Source organism: Loxodonta africana, chromosome 8 (assembly GCF_030014295.1).
Source record: "Loxodonta africana isolate mLoxAfr1 chromosome 8, mLoxAfr1.hap2, whole genome shotgun sequence".
Classification (NCBI taxonomy): Eukaryota; Metazoa; Chordata; class Mammalia; order Proboscidea; family Elephantidae; genus Loxodonta; species Loxodonta africana.
Window position 1 is genome coordinate 57,877,902 of NC_087349.1, and position 20,747 is coordinate 57,898,648.

At 35.4% G+C, this 20,747-nt stretch overlaps 2 protein-coding genes across 2 annotated transcripts in view; both read left to right on the forward strand.

The window, feature by feature from the left end:
- Nucleotides 1–10,733, forward strand: part of LOC135232234 (disintegrin and metalloproteinase domain-containing protein 22-like) — a 184,955-nt gene extending 174,222 nt beyond the window's left edge. The window contains exons 6-9 of the mRNA XM_064289962.1: nt 1,326–1,389; nt 2,717–2,786; nt 7,770–7,840; nt 10,475–10,733. Coding sequence (XP_064146032.1) covers nt 1,326–1,389; nt 2,717–2,786; nt 7,770–7,840; nt 10,475–10,603 — 334 coding nt within the window. The 3' untranslated portion in view covers nt 10,604–10,733. The remainder of the gene's footprint in view (nt 1–1,325; nt 1,390–2,716; nt 2,787–7,769; nt 7,841–10,474) is intronic.
- A 1,698-nt stretch (nt 10,734–12,431) lies between these two features.
- ADAM22 (ADAM metallopeptidase domain 22) overlaps nt 12,432–20,747 on the forward strand; it is a 64,381-nt gene continuing 56,065 nt past the window's right edge. Inside the window, exons 1-5 of the mRNA XM_064290404.1 lie at nt 12,432–12,443; nt 13,269–13,435; nt 14,885–14,969; nt 15,966–16,056; nt 17,029–17,080. Of these exons, the coding sequence (XP_064146474.1) occupies nt 12,432–12,443; nt 13,269–13,435; nt 14,885–14,969; nt 15,966–16,056; nt 17,029–17,080 (407 nt within the window). The remainder of the gene's footprint in view (nt 12,444–13,268; nt 13,436–14,884; nt 14,970–15,965; nt 16,057–17,028; nt 17,081–20,747) is intronic.

Here is a 20,747-nt window from a genome sequence, read left to right on the forward strand (position 1 = left end):
ACTCCAGCACCATCACCCTCGTCCACCCTACTCCAGCCACACTGCTTCCTTGCTATTTCTGGAACGCGCAAAGATTCTCTTACCTTGGCCCTTGCATTTGTAATACTGTTTGCATAGATACCCTTATGGCTTACTCCTTTTATGTTTGTACTTAAATATCTTCTTGTTTATGAAGTTTGCTCTGACCCCATATATTAACTGATAGTCCTCTCCCCTTTTTCCCTAGCCCCTGATCCTCTGGCCCCATGTATCTCCTTTACCTGTTTTGTTTTTATCCCTAAAATTTATCACCATCTAATGTGTATTCGGAGCCCTGGTGGCACAGTGTTTAAGAGCTATGGCTGCTAACCAAATGATCAGCATTTCTGATCCAACAGCTGCTCCTTGTAAACCCGGTGTGGCAGTTCCACTCTGTCCTATAGGGTCTCTGTGAGTCAGAATCAACTCGATGGCAATGGGTTTGGTTTTTGGTTTTGATGTATATTTACTTGTTTATTATATGTTTATTGTTTTTCCTTCCTAGAATGTTGATCAGCACAATGAGGGTTGAGAGTTGGTCTGTTTTGTTCATTCTTGTTTCCCCAGCATCTAGAGCATTATTAGGTGCTCTGTAACATTTATTGAATGAACGAGTGATGGTGAATAGCAGATTGCAGATGGGCAGTTCCGGAGCCATTCTGTCTGGGGTCTGTTCCTGCCTCTTCTCTTTTTCTTCTCTTTTTTTTCTGCCTCTGCTCTTAATGGTTGTATAATTTGGACAGGTTATTCAGCCTCTTTGGACTTTAGTTTCTTTACCTGTAAAATGAAGGTATTCATTGTACCTTCTTCGTAGGATTGAGGAAAAGACGAAATGAATTACTAGGTATAAAGTAGTTAGCGTGCGGTAAGCTGTTGAAATGTGTTAGCTCTTGTTACTGAAGTGTCTTCCAGGTGTATGGTGGGTAGACCATTCTTAGTATAGTCCCTGACGGTGTGCATCAGAATCTCCTGGGGTTTGTTTAAAATGCAGCTTCCTGGGCTCCAACACAAATCTGAGGAAGGTTCTGAAAGACCTGCATCTTATCAAGCTTTTTATGTGGGTTTTTGCATATTACAGTCTTAGAATTATTGACTAGAGGGAGGAGTAATGGACAAAGTCTGGAGAATGTCAACCCTGAGCATGAGGAAGGGTCAAGATGAGAGTGCCTGTGTGTCTGCATCTGGGGGTGAGGCATGGGACTGAGAAATGGAAACTGAGAAGAAGACTGGCCGTCTGGATTTTGAAATGATCCTGTTCTGAGGAAAAAGCCAGCAGCCATGTGTAACTATTTTCCTGTTCTTGGCAGTGGGATGTTCCATGACGGGAACCACACATACCTCATTGAGCCAGAAGAAAATGACACGTCTGAAGTAAGTGCTCCTTCCATTTGCTGTGACAGATGCTAGGGAAAGGCAAATGCAAATGTTGATCCCCCCGCCCCCCCACTTTTTCCCTCTCTGTTGTTCAGTTTTCACATTTTTTAGAGTCTGGACAATAAATACATATTTTTTAATCAAATATTCAGTAAGTGAAAACCCAAGAGGGTTATTGTTGCTTTTTCGGTCTCCTGTTATTCCCTTTACGTTGGAAATACGTTCCCTCTGAGGTGATCTGAATTCTCTGTAATATGCTGTGATCAAATCCATAGATACGTGGCTTTCTGTCCTGTTTTTTGTCCCTACATTCTAGGTTTTTCTTTTGCCCATTGCCTTTAAGGCCTTGTACTGATGAAGTTTAAAGAAACCTTATTCTTAATTCTCTCCCTCACTTTAGTTGAAACTTTAATTTTCTACAAATTAGAAAATTGGAGTTAGTACTAATTAATTAGAGTTAATATTATAGACTGTGGATGAGCAGAAGACACTTCCATTCTAGCTCTGTACACACAAATATTGTTCCTTGTATCATGAAACATTGGTCAAACATGTAGACAAGCAAATAATTCCAAGGAATATACATTGTTTTGCCGCCCATAAGCAACCATGTTTGAGAAAACTGTCTGTATACTATGTTATTTTTTGGATACCCACTGCTGGCTGTCCTGTCACTTAGCTTGACAATGTGAGTTTTTAAGGCAATATGAAACTTTTCCATTTGATATTCTAAAAAAATTAGTAATTGAAAGAATCCAGATGAAATTATTTGCGTATTCACTAATTTTTCTTAGAGTAGAAATGCAGCTTTTTATCTTCTGGTTTTTCACAGAGCTCTGTATAACACTTGGAATTTGGAACAGGGTCCACCTCAGGCATCCACTTGCGCCAATCATCCTGCTCCCCAAAACTGAGAAGGTGTTTAGCTCTACGGTCTTTGCCTAGCAAAGCCATTTGGTCCCTAAAAGGGACAGGGATGAATGGAAAAGAACCAGTCATAAAAAACATTAATCCGTTTTTTCAGATGTCTTACTCTTCTTTGGGGAATTGGTACATTCATTTATTTTCCATTACTGTGGGTTTTGGCCTCTCAGTCTGTGAAGGCATTTTGCTTCTAATTGAGTATCGCTCTGGTGTTGGAGAGAATACAGGAGTAAGTGGGAGGAGTTGCCCAACGGCTGCTCTCCTCTCCTCTCGAAACCCTGGAGAACGCACAGTTAAGCTAGAGTTCTTTAAAGGGTCTCAGCAACTTCAGCTTTGATTGCCTGAGGCCACGAGATGTCTGGTTGTACGTACTTAATCTCTGTTGCTCGTGTCATTTCAGGAAGATTTCCAATTTCATTCAGTTTACAAATCCAGACTGTTTGAATTTCCTTTGGATGACCTTCCATCTGGTATGATATTCATAAAGTGATTTTCTTTCTTTGAAGGTAGAATAATTTTAATGTTTTACAACTAATCTATATGTGGACTATCATTAGCTCATAACTTCTCAAAGGATTTCTAGAGGGAAAGTCAAGTCACATCGAGGTGGAGAGTAAAATGCAAACTGACCTCATAGTGGATGGGTTTGGAAAGATGTGGCTTGAGTACAGTGACAGAAAAATTTAAGATTATAAGTCTCAAAGTAAGGTCATTATTGTTGTTGGCTGTTACTGAGTTGGCCCGGATTCATGGTGACTCCATGAACAATGAGGTCAGACCATTGTGATCCATAGAGCTTTCACTGGCTGATCTTCAGAAGTAGATTGCTAGGACTTTCCTCCTAGTCTGTCATACTCTGGGAGCTCCACTGAGCCCTGCTCAGCATCATAACAATATGCAGGCCTCCTCTGACAGACGAGTGATGACTGTGTTTGAGGTGCATTGGCTAGAATTTGAACCTGGGTCTCCCACATGGAAAATTCTACCACTGAACCACCACTGTCCTCCAAAGTAAAGTACTAAAGGAGAGATAGTGTTAGAGTAATTTCATGGTGAAATACTGGCTCTGGAAGCATAGGGATGAATGCTTAAATCTCATTTTAGTTTTTGCAGCAGCTCTTTGAGGTCAATATTATTATTCCCGTATTTCAGAGGAAGAAACAGAGGCTCACTGAGCCTGTCTTTTTCAGCTTCCCACAGCTAGTAAGGGACAGATTGAGAGTTCAGATTATGGCACCAAGAAAATGTACCCTAGGAGAGAAAAACAGGGAACATGGAAAAATTACCAGCTAATTAGAGCAAGTCTGAAAGCATGTCATTCATAAACTACCACTTAAGAACATCACTTAAAAGTTTACATTATTTCATCATTGGAAAATGAAATAAATGTTCTCTAATGTCCCTCCCTCTCTGAAATAAGTTATTGACTCTTGACCTACTGCACTTCCCCTGAAGAGAAATAATACTCTCCTCTCTTCTCTCCCATGACAAATGAAAACCAAACCCAGTGCCGTCGAGTTGATTCCAACTCGTAGCGACCCTATAGGACAGAGTAGAACTGCCCCATAGAGTTTCCAAGGAGCGCCTGGTGGATTTGAACTGCCGACCCTTTGGTTAGCAGCCGTACCACTTAACCACTACACCACCAGGGTTTCCCCTGTGATAAAAGGGATAGAAAATCCCGTTAGAGAAGCCATTATTTAAAAAAAAAATCAGCAGATGAACACATAGATGCTCTTACTTTACACAGACTCTCGAGACAGTTTCTTCAGTTACCTTATGAAACTTTTCAAATCCCTGCTATGGGAAGAAAATAAAGCATGACTAGCTGCCTGAGAATAAAGATACAATTTAATAGGCATTACTGGAAGCAGTAGGAATCAATTAATATGTAAAGAAATAAATAAAGATTCCCCTGAGAGATTGATGGTAGGCTTTTATAGTTTAATCTTATTTTATTTTTTATCTTTGTCTAGGGTTCCTTTTCCACAGACTTTGGAAATGTTGGCAGTTTTTGCTGTTACTAATAATGGTTTTTAAAGAGGTGGTTACTTTGAAAAGTCAGCTCTGCCTCAGTCAGTTTCTAGTTTTCTTTTCTCATCAGAAGTTGACACCCTTGGACTGTTAACTGTATGAGTGACATTTGTCTCTCAAGATGCTTAAATTTACTATGATAAATGAGAAGAAAACCAGAAATAGAGAAATAAATTTCAAAACTAAAATTTTTGTGAAGTAAGCTCAAAAGTATGCTTATTTATTTCAGGTCTAATGAAGTTAAACTGGATCCTCTGTTAGGGACTATCAGAATTTTGATCTTGCTATTCACTGTGTATCTCCCAGAGATAGACATATGATCTGTGGTTCTCTAAACTTGTTTCATTGGAGAGCTTTTTTTTTTTTTTTTTTTAATATGCATCTCTCTTAGGACTAATACTCGTAAAAACACATTTTGGCTTATTTATTTCCTATGGACCTCTTTCTTAACACTTAATTAAAAAAATTATATATTGTGAAATACACAGATAAGTATGCTATTTGATAAGTGTCTATAGAATCTGTAGTGATTTTTTTTTTCATTATTGGTCAAACTAGGTATTTATCACTCTTATCAATACTTTCAAAGAACCAATTTTTTATTTTACTTTCTTCTGTCTAGTTGGGGGAAACCCTGGTGGTGTAGTGGTTAAGTGCTATGGTTGCTAACCAAAGGGTCGGCAGTTCAAATCCGCCAGGCGCTCCTTGGAAACTCTATGGGGCATTTCTGCTCTGTTCTATAGGGTCGCTATGAGTCGGAATCAACTCGATGGCACTGGGTTTGGTTTTTCGCTTTTGTTTAGTTGGGTTTAATTGTTATTATTTTTTAGCTTCTGAAGATGGAAGCTTCAGTCACTAATATTAAACTTTTTTCTTTTCTAATACAACCATTTAAAGCTGTGCATTCCCCTTTAATTACTAACTGCTTTACCTGTATCCCTCACATTTTGGCATGTTTTCATTATCAGGTCAAATTTTTTAATTTCCTTTGTGATTTCTTCTTTGTGCCCTGGGTTATTTAGAACTACATAGCTTAATATCTAAACATTTACATTTTTTAGATATTGACATCTTTTTGTTATTGATTTTTAATTTAATTGAACTGTGGTTAAGAGAAAATATTGTGGTTGTTGTGTGCCACTAAGTCAACTCTGACTCATAGAGAACCCTATGTGACAGAGTAGAACTGCCCCATAGGGTCTCCCAGGCTGTAATCTTTATGAGAGCAGATCGCGAGGTCTTTTGTTCCAAAAGAGCAACTGAGCGCTTAACCATCTGTATCATCTCAATTCATTTAAATTTATTAGGAGTTGCATATGGCTTATGTATGGCCTAGTATATAGTTTGTCTTGGTGAATATTGCATGTATTCTTGAAAAGGATGTATATTCTGCACTTACTAGGTGAAGTATTTCAAAATGCCAGTTCAGTCAAATCGGTTAATAGTATTTTTAAGCCCTCTATGGGAATCTGGTGGCATCGTGGTTAAGAGCTATGGCTGCTAACCAAAAGGTCGATAGTTCGAATCCACCAGGCACTCCTTGGAAACCCTGTGGGGCAGTTCTACTCTACATAGACTTGACGGCAATGAGTTTGGTTTAGAGTTTATGTCTGTATGATTTTCTGTTTACTTTTTTGGCCAATTTCGGAAGGAGTATTGAAATCTCCAAATGTAACTTCGGATTTGTTTATTTTTCTCTTCAGTTCTGTCAGTTGTTGCTTCACGTGTTTTCAAGCTCTGTTATTAAGCGTGCAAATATTTGGGATTATTGTCTTTTTAATGAATTGATCCTTTTATCATTATGAAATATTTTTCTCCCTGGTAATATTTATTGTCCTGAAGTTTACATAGCTTGATGTCAATATTGCCAGCAGTTTTTCTGTGATTATTGTTTGGAAGGTATATTTTTTCCATCCTTTACACTTAAAATGCCCCTCATATAAATAGCATATAGTTAGATCTTACATTAAAAAAAAAAAAACCTAATCTAACGATCTCTGCCATTTAACTATAATGTTTATTCTATATACGTTTAATATAATTAAATATAATTGTTGATATGATTGGGTTTACTTCTGTCTTCTTATTTTGCTTTCTATTTGTCCTATCAGTTAATTGTGAAAAAGAACTTATTCCCATCTTCACCTCTTCTTTTACATTGCTCAGAAGCAGCATGATGGGTGCATGTTTGAATATGGAACTATAAATAGTCAAGATTAACCTCTTAGCATGAATTGGTGTTCAGCTTATTTATCACAGAGTTTTCTGACCATGATTATCTCTCCCTTTTGACAGTGTTAAGACATGTTCTCTCTTAAAAATAGAAAAAATTTTCAGAAATTAGTTACTGCCTACCAATCCACTTAAGGTAGTGAAAAAGAAAGCTGGACAAAGAAACTGAAGTGAGTCTTGGCAACAACTTTGGATAGATAAAAAGATTTTTTGGTCATAATTCTATTGAAATTAATAGGTTGATGTGTCTATATATATGTATATAAATCATATATATGATTTTTTCTGTGCATATAATAGTGTATGCATATGAGAAGTAAACACATTTTTATCATGTTTTGTGACAGTGGTGTGATTTCAGAGAACTTTTGAGTTCATATAAACAGTATCTAAGAATAATGGTAAAGGCCACTCTTGGGATTACTATACAGCATTACTCACATTAGAAGCCTCACATTTGACCCCTTCATTTTATTCAGTCAACCATCAAAATTTTAGCAAAAGTGCACCACAGGGAGTGATAGGAATTTTTTTTTCTACCTTGTAGGAAAATATTTCCTTATAAATATCCTGCTCTTATATCCAGAGATGAATCTGTACATATAAACAACTGACGTATAATTCTGACCTGAAAGTTAGAAGGGATTCACAGTCCCAAGAGCAGACAAAGCCTGAGATAAATTTGGTTATAGGCAAAGAAGAATGTCAATTAATTGGGGAAAAAATTAACTTAAAACTTTAGTGCCCTATTAAATTTTCTTAATTAATCATTATCTGATGAGCATGTAATTATTTATCCTACTTGTCTCTCATTGCTTCTCTTCCCGCTATTTATGTATTTTGCTTCCTTTAAAAGGTTCCTATGGGAAGTGATGGTCAGGTTGGCTCTTTCGGAAATTTCTGGCAAAGAATGTGATAGTATTATTGAAAGAGAAATGGTAAACATTTTGAGATGAAATAGAACAGGTGTGATGTTTGATGATTTTGTGAATTGTGTTTATCCATAATATGTATTTTAAATATTAATTTGAATACAACTACTTAGATTAATGTTCTGAGTTAACATTAAATGCAACATTATATGTTGTTATAACGTTCATGAGAAGGAAGGGAGCTAGTAAAAGTTCAATTGCCTTGTACTAAAGAATATTAGCAAATGCACTAAATCAATTTATATTTCCTTTTAGAATTTCAACAAGTAAACTTCACTTCACCAAAATTTATTTTGAAACCAAGACCCAAAAGGAGTAAAAGGCAGGTATGTGCCTACAGGTATATGTTCTAATGTTTTAAAACACTTGGCAACTGCCATCATTCTAATCTACATTAAGTCTCTGTGAGGGGTAAATACTCCTTCAGGCATTTGTCAGGGTGTGGTAATTTTTTTTTTTTTTGGTAACCAGTAGGAGTGACAGATCTGTAGAAGCAGCGGATGTGAGCAGTACTATCTCAGAGGCCATATTATCTCAGTGACTTAAGAAGAATCCCAGATACTGGTGATAATATGCTTCTTTATCATATAGAAGGAGTATTCCCCCCGCCATCCAGCTGGTGACATCTCAGTGTCTTTGTACCATACTCTTCCTTTCTTGGCTCGGTGTGTACCGTATCATTGTGGACTTGTATGGTACTTATCCTTGTATTTATTCTGTTAAAGATACCATCCTTAATTGTGAGTGAGTCCATAAGGTTTTGAAGCCACAAAATGATCCTGTCTCTCTTGAGCTATTTTGGAGTCCAGGATATAAGATCAGGATATAAGATCAGGATATAAGATCAGGACATAAGCTTTATGAATGTTCAATGGGTATTGGACTTAGTGATAATAATAATAACAACTGTTTGTACAATGCTTTGAACCATATGAAGTGGACGCTAATATTCCCCTTTAACAGGAAGTAAAATGACAGCTCTGAAATGTGAAAATGATTTGCCCAGAATTATAGAGCTGGTAAATGGTTTAGACAAAATCCAGACATCATCACCAAGATGGTGATGGTTTTTGTGCATGTGTGTGTGTGTGTGTTTGCATGCTAGACATAAAGAAACAAACAACAGGATTAGGGAAATCTGCGGACAGATTTCTAATATGAACAATAATTGCTAAATTTTATTTAGTCCTTACCAATTACCCGGCCGTATTCTAAGAATTTTCATTGTAACAGCACATTTAATTCTAATAAGAACTTTATGGGGAAGGTATTATCATTTTCCCCATTTTACCGATAAGGAGATTGAAGATTAAGACAGTTAGAAAACTTGCCCACAATTTCATAGGGTTTTACCCCATGGTGGAGCTGGGATTCTGACGTAGTAAGTCTAGCCCCATTATGGTGTTTATGTTCTGTATACTGCCTCTCAGAAGCTCATCTGTTCCAAGAGTTGCTACCATGAGCTTCATATATTGTGTGACTATCTGTATACATACAAGAATGGAATAGAGAAACATGTCTTGAGGCCCTGATTCCAGTTAAATAGATAAAAAATTCACCATCAGAATTTAATTTGAAGTAGTATTTATTTTCATGAATTATGAACTGCGAGAATAGGATAATTTTTTCTTTAGACACATGCCTTGAAGTTCATCCAAGCATTGGCAATGTTTAGTCATTTCCTAAGCAGACAAACCTTTGATTTCTCTTTCTGAGAAAGCTGTGGTTCTGTGGAGGTAAGGTGCTATAAAACCATGTGGATAATATGGCAACTCTCTGACATGAAGAAAATGTTCAGACTTATTGGAAAGTCTACAGTACTAACTAGTAAGTCTCAGGTCAGAGCAGAGCTTATGAATCTAAAACACCCATTTGGACAAACAAACAAAAGAGATTTTGTACAGTTTAGTGTTACTCTAAATTCTCCTCACTGTTATAGTCCTGTTATTCTCTATCAATTAAAGGAGATTTTAAAAGAAAGCTTTTAAATTTAGAAATGCAGTTAGTAATGAGGCAAATCCATGTGGCAGCAATTTTTTAGTTTGTTTGAAGGCAGCATATACAGCATCACCATTCACGTATTAAGTTTTGATTGTATACTCTCATCACAAAAATGGCCCTAAGGCAAGGGAACAAAAAGATTTGCTGAAAAAGTGTGTATTGAAGCATGGCATAAAGGAAAAAGTTATTTTACAGATCTTGTTAAGGACTGTGTTACAGACCAACTGCAGAGAACAAAGGATAGGGCTACCATAGTGCCTCTTGATGTAGCAGTCCTGATTTTAAAGGTGGAGAAAATTTGTGGTTGAACAAACAAATGTAGCTGTGACAAAGGCTGCCTGGGGCTCTTACAATTATGCTAACAAAACCCTGTGTCCTTTAGGGGAGTTCCTGGAGCCATACCAGAGGAAAGGGTGTGTTTCATTCCCAAATTGGGAGATTGCAGAGTAAAAGTGCTAATCAATCCACTCCCTGTACCATCTCAGAGATCTTCAGGAGCTTAAATTAAACCAAAAAGAATGCTTTTCCAGTTTTACTGTCTCTGGGATAATTGTTAAATGAAAATGGAATGACTCAGAAGGGAGTGAAATAAATGGAAGTGTAAATAAAATATGTATTCATGTTTGAAATTATATGCATAAACATTTGAAATTATATGCATAAATATTTGTGAAAGAAACCAGTAACTGTGCTGTACCCATTGTGGGGAAAGGGTAGAGACTATAGATTGGGGATGGAGGTGAGAGGAAGACTCATTTCACATCTTTTTATAATTTTTAAATTTTTGAACCATGTACGTATGTACTCAAAAACTAAGTAAAGTGATGAAAATGTTAAAGCATAAATATTAATGGAATAAAAGGAGGATATTTTGTTTTGTTTATTTGTCCCATATGTTTTACCTTTCACAGCCAAGTTAGAAGGCTTATTTAGGTGCTTTTTCCTTTACTGTGTTGCAGCTTCGCCGATATCCTCGTAATGTAGAGGAGGAAACCAAGTATATTGAACTGATGATTGTGAATGATCATCTCATGGTAGGATTTGATAAGTTTTTTTATATGAACTTGTCCATGCATAGGGCAGGGTGAAACTTACAGGTTCAGAAATATGTTTAGAAGAAACAAAGGAGCCCACCAAGTTGTAACATGGAGAGGTATTTGTGTAACCAAACATTTTTTGTTACCCAGTAAACAACCTGCAAGTAAGAAACACTTTTGGGTGGAAGTAACTAGCAACAATTTGTGAGGTTCAAAAATGTTTCTATGAGGCTTAATACCAACTTTTTAGATTTTTTTCATTAATACAGGTGCTAATATTTGAATCCTACTAAGATGACAAGATCTAAAAAAATAGAAATGTCCATTTTATATAATGTGATGCTTTAGTTTGCAATGAACAACTTTATCCTAATAAAAGAAAAACAGCTTTTCTGTTTCTGTCTTGCCTTACTGAAAACCATATGGTAATGCTCATATAGCCAAGCGACGAAGATTCTTAGGATAAGAACTTGCCAAAATTCCCATCTTGTTGAGTCAATTATTTTGACCCAGCGCGTCTGTGTTCAGTTCACGGGCATGTTGCAGTCAGTGTGATTACATTCACAGCTCAGCAGTGAGTTATAATTGTCCAGTGTAACCAGAGTTTTAACCAAACCCATTACACAATGCATATTGCTAAATTTTACTTAATTTCAAGTGTAAGTGCGTTTTGATATACTGTACTTCTGCACAAATAAGGCACGCCTACCTTTGTTTGCCAGCTGCTTGCTCCCTCCCCTCATGATGTATTTTCATAAATCTGCTTTGCTAATTTTTTTAAAGCAACATGTAAGAAAAATTGGCATAGCGGCATTTACAAAAATACCTGGTAGGGGGAGGGGGTGGTTGGCAAACAAACATAGAAGCCGTGTGTTATTTGCATAAAAATGTGGTACTTTGAATGATTTATTTAAGGAAAAAAGGGGCCTTTATAAATGATTAAATTAAATAATATTGATATTCTTAATGATTATTGTTATCTCTAATATTATTATCATTAGTAATAATAATACAATCAAGGCTGAGCGTTGCTTCTTATAAAAATACTTTACTGTTCAGGCTCACACTAAGTTTTATCTTTCTACCTATTTGAAACCAGCAAATGCTACTGTTCCCTGAGATTTTTACAAAATAAGAATAAGTTGAAGGAACATATATTTTGGATAGTCACAAATTCAGATGTTTACAGAGCCCCGTGAAGTGATCCAGATGTAAAACAATAGGGAGGGGTGAGGGCTGTGGCAAAAGGGCAGGCACATGGCCTGTTATAAAGGGAGCTAATTTTAAGTGAAGCCAAAAATCAAATTTTACGTGACAGTTCCAGATTTTTTAAATACCATTTAGACCAAACAAAAGATATATGTGAACCACATCTAGCCTGTGAGTCACGTTTTATAAACCTTATCTTAGGACCTTCTTGATGGGTAAAGTCTTATAGAACTTGTAAATTTTTATAGTTTTAGCAGTGTTCACAATCATTTTTTCCTGGCTATACCCCTACTTGTATTTGTATGCATTGCAATTAATTGATAGACAACTTTCATATGTTTTGTAATTTTGAATAGCAATCCTGATAAAAATAAACCTGTAAAATGGTTGGAGTAGATACTTTTTACTTCATCCAACAGATGAGTAAATTGAACTCTCAAGCTTGTAAGAACCTTGCCTCAGTGTATATAGCATATAAAGAACTAGGTCTCAAATCTTACAATTTTACAGAAAGCCTTAGGGACCTTTCCATTAAACCCTGTTTTCTCTGCTGAGATGGTTATTTCCTGACAACTTTGAAAGCCCTTCACTTGTTTTCTTTTGCTTTCAGTTTAAAAAACATCGGCTTTCAGTTGTGCATACCAATACTTACGCGAAGTCTGTGGTGAACATGGCAGATTTAGTAAGTGTCAACCCAATTTTATGTCGTTGTAGAGAAGTTTTATGCCTTAGTAGTACATATGATATGGGTCTTAGACGTTCACTTCTCTGAATTTCACTTTAGCCAAGATGTCTTGTAATTCCCTAGTAGCCTTGCACTGGGCTTTACTGACTTTGATCTCTGACTGGGAAGGGGATAAAAGGAAATGGTCAAAATTACCCACGGATTTATGCCTGAAATTCATTCCTATATTTATCACACTGGAGCAGACAAAGGTCGAGCCATTGCCTCTGAGATATTTAGTGTACTTCTAACAATGGAGAAGCAGTACAGCAGTTTTTGCCCTTTTCAAAAGAGGGCCTGGTGTTGTGCGATGATGCATCTGAAGAATTCCACTGTACCCATTTCTTCCCTTGACAACACAGTGCCAGTACCTTCTCACTGAGTTTTAATCAGGGCGTAGAAATTATTTCCTTGGAGCATCTTCATTGTTCCATTTTTTTTCTAGGAGAACCCAAGAATATATGAATTCTTTGTCTAGGGTGCCAAGAAATGGACTCACTGAGAGCCTTAAATAAGAGTGCAAGTATTTGTTAAAAAAATGATCTTTTGGTTCTAACTAGTGCTCTGTTTTTTTGGGTATTACTTGGTGAACAATTTGATTCTTTGTTACTCAAGAGAAATGCCTACAGATTAGAAAAAAAAATTATATCCCTTAAAAATAGTAAAGTTGCTTACCTCTATTTAAACTAAGTTTCCATAAAAAAAAAGGAGTTTCTCTAGTTCAGTTAACAAATTTTTTATTTTACTGTAGGTATAGCTGTTGTGTTCATTTTGTTATACTAGATATATAAAGACCAACTTAAGACAAGGATAGTATTAGTTGCCATGGAAACCTGGGCAGCTGACAACAAGTTCGCCATATCTGAAAATCCACTGATCACCCTACGTGAGTTTATGAAATACAGAAGGGATTTTATCAAAGAGAAAAGTGATGCAGTTCACCTCTTTTCGTACGTAACTTTTCATAATGATTTATTACTTTTTTTTGGTTCTGTACTGAATGTTCTATTACTTGTGACTGAGATGTATCCTTTCTATTGCATAATACAATTAGGATTTGAGATGACAAAGACATTTGGAGGAAATTTTTAAGTATAGATTCTTTGAAATTGACTTGAAAATATAAGACATTTAATTTTGAGTTGTTTTATTGTTGCATGTCCATTTCATTTAATTTTTTCAAAAGATTTAATTAGAGCATTTACTAAGTAAAAGTACTGCTAATACTCATATAGAGTATTCGAACAGCATTAATCATATTCTTTAAAGTTGCTGCCTTTTAAACGTTAATGTACTCTTTGGTCTTGGTTCTAAGGTAAGAACTTAGTATTTCTGGAGTTTGTTGCACTCATGTTCTTTTTTTTGGATACCATAAGATTTGATGTAATAGCAAATTATATTTAATAGCATTTAAAAAATCTATGTCTAAAGTCAGAGCTGTTGAAGAGGGTTATAAATGTAAGTAAAAGAATTTATTTTTTGGTAACTTCTCATTTTTCTGTAATTTCAAATTTATAGAAAATTGGCAAGAATGCTACAAGGAAATACAATATGCCCTTTACCCAGATTCAGCAATTAGTTATATTTTGCCCCATTTATTTTATGATTTCCTTCCTCCCCTTTTCTCCCTCCCTCCCTCCCTCCTGTCCATCCATTCATCCAACTAGCTACTTTTTTTTTCCCCGAATTTTTGAGAGTAAGTTGGAGACACCCTGGGCCTTTACCACTAAACACAGTGTGTATTTCCTAAGAATAAGGACACTCTCTTATATAATCACAGAACAATTATTAAAACCATAAAAGTGAACATTGACACCATACTTTCTTCTAATCCATAGTCCATATTCAGATTGCACCAATCATCTAAGTATTTTTACAGCTATTTTTTTTCCTTACCCCGGATCTAATCCAGATCACATAGTACATTAGTTGTCATGTCTCTTTAGTCTCCTTTAATCTGAAAGGTTTCCTCAGCCTTCGCTTGCCTATTCTGAGGTTAACATTTGTGAAGAGTAAAGCCTAGTTATTTTGTGGATATTCCTCATTGTGGTAATGTATGACATTTTCTCATTATGAGATTCAAGTTGCATATTTTGTAGAAATACCACAGAAGTGATATTGTACATTGTATCCTTTTCAGAAAGTATCACATGAATGGTTCTTTTATAATAGGTACACTTCTCTTCAAGACATTTATGTTCATGTGGGGAAACATCTCCTCTTGAATCTTTATCTTTATATGTGTGTAAACAACTTTTACATTCCCCCCTTAACTCAGGAATATACAGTGTAGAAATTTTGATGTGCATTGAGAAAATAAATGTAGTAAATTAATCATGAGAAGTGCTATGATGTTTGAACTGTGCGCAGTAAGCATTTTTCATTTCCTTTTCTAAAAGGGGAAGTCAATTTGAGAGTAGCCGGAGCGGGGCAGCTTATATTGGTGGGATTTGCTCGTTGCTGAAAGGAGGAGGCGTGAATGAAGTAGGTGTGAACGTCTGTACAATACAAAGTGGTATGATGGCTGAAAGTGCTTTCCCAGTATTGAAGAGATAAGTTCTCAGTATTCCACGTACTCCAGGTGTTAGGTTGTTTTATTAACAATCAATATGGCTATTATAAACGACCAGAGGACAAAACAGGGAAATAATGGAAGATAATATCTGATAATTCTGTTCGTGTTCTATTTAGAATAATTTTCACAAAAGACCTACTATCAATTTATACAGAGTGTTTACTTTCGTTGGAAATAAGACCCTGTTTATCGCTTTCACTGATTCTTCAGAGAATTGTGTAGTTTCCTGAGGCACTGGATTACTACCTAACAACCTAACGGGACATTTTCTTCCTTTCTCATTATTTGTCAGATTTTGGGAAGAAAAAAATTACTAGGTTTAGGGTTTCAGTCTAATCCTTTAGGTAGATTCTCCATAGATAGTAGGCCTTATAGAAGTGATCTAAAGGAAAATAATTTGAATCTTTGGGAGGCTACTTATTGAAAAAAAATCCCCAGTTCTTCTCAAGGTTCCGTTAGCCAGAGATCATCACCAAATTTCTGTGTTATCTCATGCCATTTGTTTCCTGAATCCACATTCTATTCCATTTGGCGAAATTTCAAGAGTACAAGTAGATACACAAAGATGAACAAGTTCCAAGTAATTCACACATTCATTGTTATTTAGTATTATCAGCAGGACTCTGGCTTAATTACATACAAGTGTTAAGTTTTTATGGATACTACAGGTGAAATTTGCATTCAGAATTAGATTTCAGTTTCCAGACCCCAAAGTGGATGATTCCCTGGCTTCTAGTCTTCCCACTAAGACCTAACCAACAAGGACTTACTTCTTTTATGTGGATAGGCTCTATCCACATAATGCTTAGAAATTAGTTATTTTCAATTATATTGTGACATTTTCTTTGGCCCAATTAAATAAAAAAATACTTTTGCCTTACATATATTTTGTTTTTGTTTTTCAGTTTGGGAAAACTGATTTAATGGCAGTTACACTTGCCCAGTCCTTAGCCCATAACATTGGTATTATCTCGGACAAAAGAAAGTTAGCAAGTGGTAAGTTTTAGCACATGTGTGGCTTAGTTGTATGTAAAATAGACTATTAAATATTTTGGTGGCCCCTGGACACCCTTTAAACTCAGAACTGAAGTCACTCCCGAAGCTGACCCTTTAGTCAAAGATGACCAGTCCCAGTGCCATCGAGTCAAAGATTAGACAGGTCTATAAAAAAAAAACAATAACATACATGAGGAACGTATTTCTTAGTACAATCATGTATACAAGACTAAATGGGCAACACCTGCCCAAAAGCAAAGATAAGGCAGAAACGTGGCGAATGGAGGTGGGGAACACAGGGTGGAGAAGAGGAGAGTGTTGATGCATTGCGGGGATTGCAACTAGTGTCCCAAAACAATTTGTGTATAAATTGTTGAATGAGAAACTGATTTGCTCTGTAAACTTTCACCTAAAGTACAATAAAAAGAAAAAAAATATTTTGGGGAATGGAATTCTTTAGTTCAGTTGCTTGATTAAAATAGTTTGGTTGATTGTAAAAGATGTACAGACAGGGCAGATCCAGGACTTGAACCAGGTATTTCTGATTCTGAAGCCCATCTGAGTAACAACTGTACTATACTTACTGCCTTCTAGCAGTAGCCTTGGTACAGAGGCATTTAAAAGTGGACCAGAAATTATAATAATTACTATAAGGGGCAAACTGTTACCTTTTTGTGGTGCCATATAGTTCTTTAATATTTTATTTAAGCTATTTTAAGTGAATGCCTTAAAAATATGGCTACTTTTTAAAATATTAGAAGATTATATTTCAGTAAAAGTTATATACTCTTTATAGGATCAAAGTATTTTTTGGTTATGTATTGCATAGAAATCTTGAATTGTAGGGAAAATTAGAAAGCAGGTATTACATTTAATAATGTATTTAAGGAGCAAAGTGAAGATGTGTTTAAAATAGGAAATACTTTAATGTATCTGTTTACACTTTGTTAAAAGACGTGTATTTTCTTTTAGGTGAGTGTAAATGTGAGGACACGTGGTCTGGATGCATTATGGGAGATACTGGGTAAGCCAATTCTATTATGAAAATAACTCATTATTACTTTCCCTGCTGTGCTATTGTATTCTTGGGAATGTGACACTCCAAGACTTAATACATGTGACCTCACCACAGGCATCTATGAGAAACTAAGAAGTAGATTATCTCAATGGCCCTGTACCTAATATATTTTTACAAAATGTTTCTCTATTCATATATGTGTATAAAACAATGATGTTAAGTAAGTAGTCCTCAAAGACTTTTTCAGCCTTGAACTTAGGCTATAAATATAAGACATGAGGAAAAATTTGTTCTTGATGGCTTACCTACTTAATTCCCCTTTCTTTTATCTCCTTCAGTTCTAAGTACAAACAGCTTAAAAACAGTAGTGTGCTTGTAAGATGATGCCAAAAAACAAAAACAAGGCAACAGTCCCAATTTGTAGCTGATTCTCACAGTTTCAGTACTCCCACCATGGTTGATTTCAAACTGCCAATGTAATGTCACTGAACGAGGGGTTGGGAAGAGATGTGTGCAATCTGCCCTTCTAAGAAAGGTTTTCATTTTTATACTGTCATACCCTTTTTTCCGTATCAGGTGCCCATCTTGTCTTCTATTCTTTCTAAATAAATTTTACAGCCATTCCTTTGATTCCAAGCTTATCACTACCACCCTACTTTAAACATTTATAATCTTAAAAAAATTATTATTTCAGTAACATTGCAGTGCTCAGGCTCTCCCCTCCTGAACTTCATTTTCATCAGCGTTAAAAAGGTGTTAAGAACGAAACAATGAATATTTGTAAACCTATCACCCACTTAAAAAAAATAAAGTTTTTTTTTCTCCCTCATTTATCCTCAGCCCCACTCATGGTAACTACGGTCTTGAATGTGGTTCATCTCATTCACGTGTCCTTCTTTATCCTGTTAGTGTATATACGTGTGTGTACTGAAGTAAGAATAGCATTATTTTACATGTTTTCAGTTCGTGTGAAAGGTGTCACGCTATGTGCCTTCTTCTTTGACTTGCATTTTCCTATCAGCATTATGCTTGTGAGATTTATCCATACTGGAATATATAGCTCTAGTTCATTGAATGTATACCGTACAATATTATCCCTTGGATTTATGTTTCAAACGCTTGCATTATATTGTTTTCTACTCAGAACGTGTGAGTGTCCATTGTCTCACGAATAAGGTTCACATTCTTTACTTCAGTATTTAGATGTCTGTAATCTTTCTTTACCCTCGTTTGTAACCTCATTTGCCACTGCTATTCATGATTGGTTTATTCACCTGTAACTGTACATGAATTTTCAGCTTCTTTTGAGTTTTCTCAAGATATCCTTCCCCTCTAGAATGCCCTTCCTGTTTTTCTCTAACCACATTTATAGCCATTTGAGGTTTATTATCATTCAACTCCTCTGTTATAACTTAATTTTGTATGTACTTATGTTTTCCCTCACCAATTAGTTATAAATTTTTGAGGAATTGTCTCTTACATAACATGTACTTTGTTTTAGACCTCACGCCAGAGTCTTTTGTACAGACTTGATTTTCAATAAGTAATTTAGTGGTTGCATTTGAATTTTAAATTCGTAAGATATGTATGACAGGGAAAATAAATGATGGAGGGAATGTATATGCAAACATGTATTTAAAAAGCATATATTTTTCCAAATATCTTTGGACTTCTCTTTAGTAGTAAGAAAAAATTATTAAAATCTTTGTTCTATAGTTGTAACTTTCCAACAGTTACTAAATTTCATGCTAGAGGTTCTTTCTTTTAAAAGCTATGTAGTATATTATATTTTACTATTCTGATCAACTGTTAACAAAATTTTATAGATAATCTCCATAGCATTAAACATAACATGAAACAAAATCAAATGGCTACCCTCAGATTTGCATGGTGGTTTGTGTCAGAGCCCTCCTTATATTAAATAGATGTGTGCAAGACAAAAAGCCCTTTACATGAAATGTTATTATGATGTTATTGTTTGATTTGTGCCAAATATCACTTAACAACCTTAATTATGGAAATATAATTCCCATGGGTACATTCCCTCCCATTTCTACTTTCTGAAGTTCCTTTGTACTGCTAAATGTTGGGAAGAAATTGTTGAAAGGAGTATCATTAGTCCTATTGAAAAGTATAAAAATTATAATTTTGAGAATACATTGAATAAATAGATATAAAAGAAGTTATGTTGGCAGAGGCTGGGGAGGGACGTGATATCTACCTTCAGGTATCTGAAGGACCATGTTATGGTAGAGGAATTAGTCTTATTTGATAGAGTTAAGAACACAGAACTGTGCACAGAAGTTACAGGAAGTCAGATTGTGGCACAGTTATAGAAAGTCAGGTTAAAGTAAGAGCAATCCACCATTGTCTACTCTTCAGATATAAAATGTTCTTGTCTGTGAGGGAGTAAGTTTCCTGTGACTGCCAAGTGTTGGAGAACAGACTGAGTTCCCAGCCATGCAGTGGGCGGGAAGATGAACTAGGCTTTGACTTCTAAGGGCCCAACATTAAAAGGTAGTCACTTTTTACTTTGGTACTCTGGAGCCATCTCAGGTTTGGACCAGTAGAATAAAGAGGGAACTTGAAGAAAGTGCTATTTAAAAATTCCACAACTCTGTCAGAGACATATAGGATGGATTGGAGGGGAAGGTGCTACACTGGCCAGGGTACAGGCATTGTAAAGGAAAAAAGGAAGTAATATATGTAAGAAACTTTTCAAATAAAAGATAAAATTTATGGATTGTTAGGAAAGGGATGTAAAGTAGTTCAGACAGCTTAAACTCCAGACTGTTTATATCGGAGTAGCTTTACTTGGAGAGTTTGTCATGAAAAGGTGACAAATGAGTTTAGGGTAAATTATCATTGTAAATTCCATTCGTTGATTCACAGAGCATTAATCATTGTTCTAGGAAGAACTAGGGATATAAATGGACATAGTTCTTGCAGGCTGTGGGACAGACTTTATATAAACCAGCCATTTTTATCTTAATTGTTTAGTTTCCCTTTTTGTAAAAGCTCAGTGTAAAACAATTTTGAAAAATGTAGAAAATGAAATTTTTATTGCCTGTTATCATCCAGTGATAACCATGGTTAATGTTAAAATATTGCTGTTTTCAAATCTATTTTTTTCTCAATCCATTTTTATTATTTTATAAATTTTGAGCCATTTGAAATATGTAATGGTTTATCCATTTTTTGCTTAACATTATATAGTCAGCACTTTTGAGTCTTTAAATTTTCTTTGTATGCTGACTGTAAATAAGTACATGGTATTCTATTCAATTTCAATTAATATACGGTTTAGTTAACAGTTCTTACTATTGAACATTTAGGTTACTTTTGTGGTTTTTTTGCCATTATAAATTGTACAATCATAAATATCTTTGTCCGTATATCTTTCTTTACATAGCTGATCATTTCTTCAAGAAAATTTACAAAAAGTAGAATTGATAGACCTGATTTTTTTTTTAAGGATAAGCTCATTTCAAAAGTTCCTTAACATATATTGCCAAATTGCTCTCCCACTACGTTTTTCTATTGACTGTTCTGTTTTTTGGCGTATACATATATATATTTAAATTTTGAATCAACCTCAAACTACAAGTAAAGTTGTAATAATAGTACAATAGACTTTTTTGTTCCTTGGATTATTTGAGAGGAAATTGCTAAC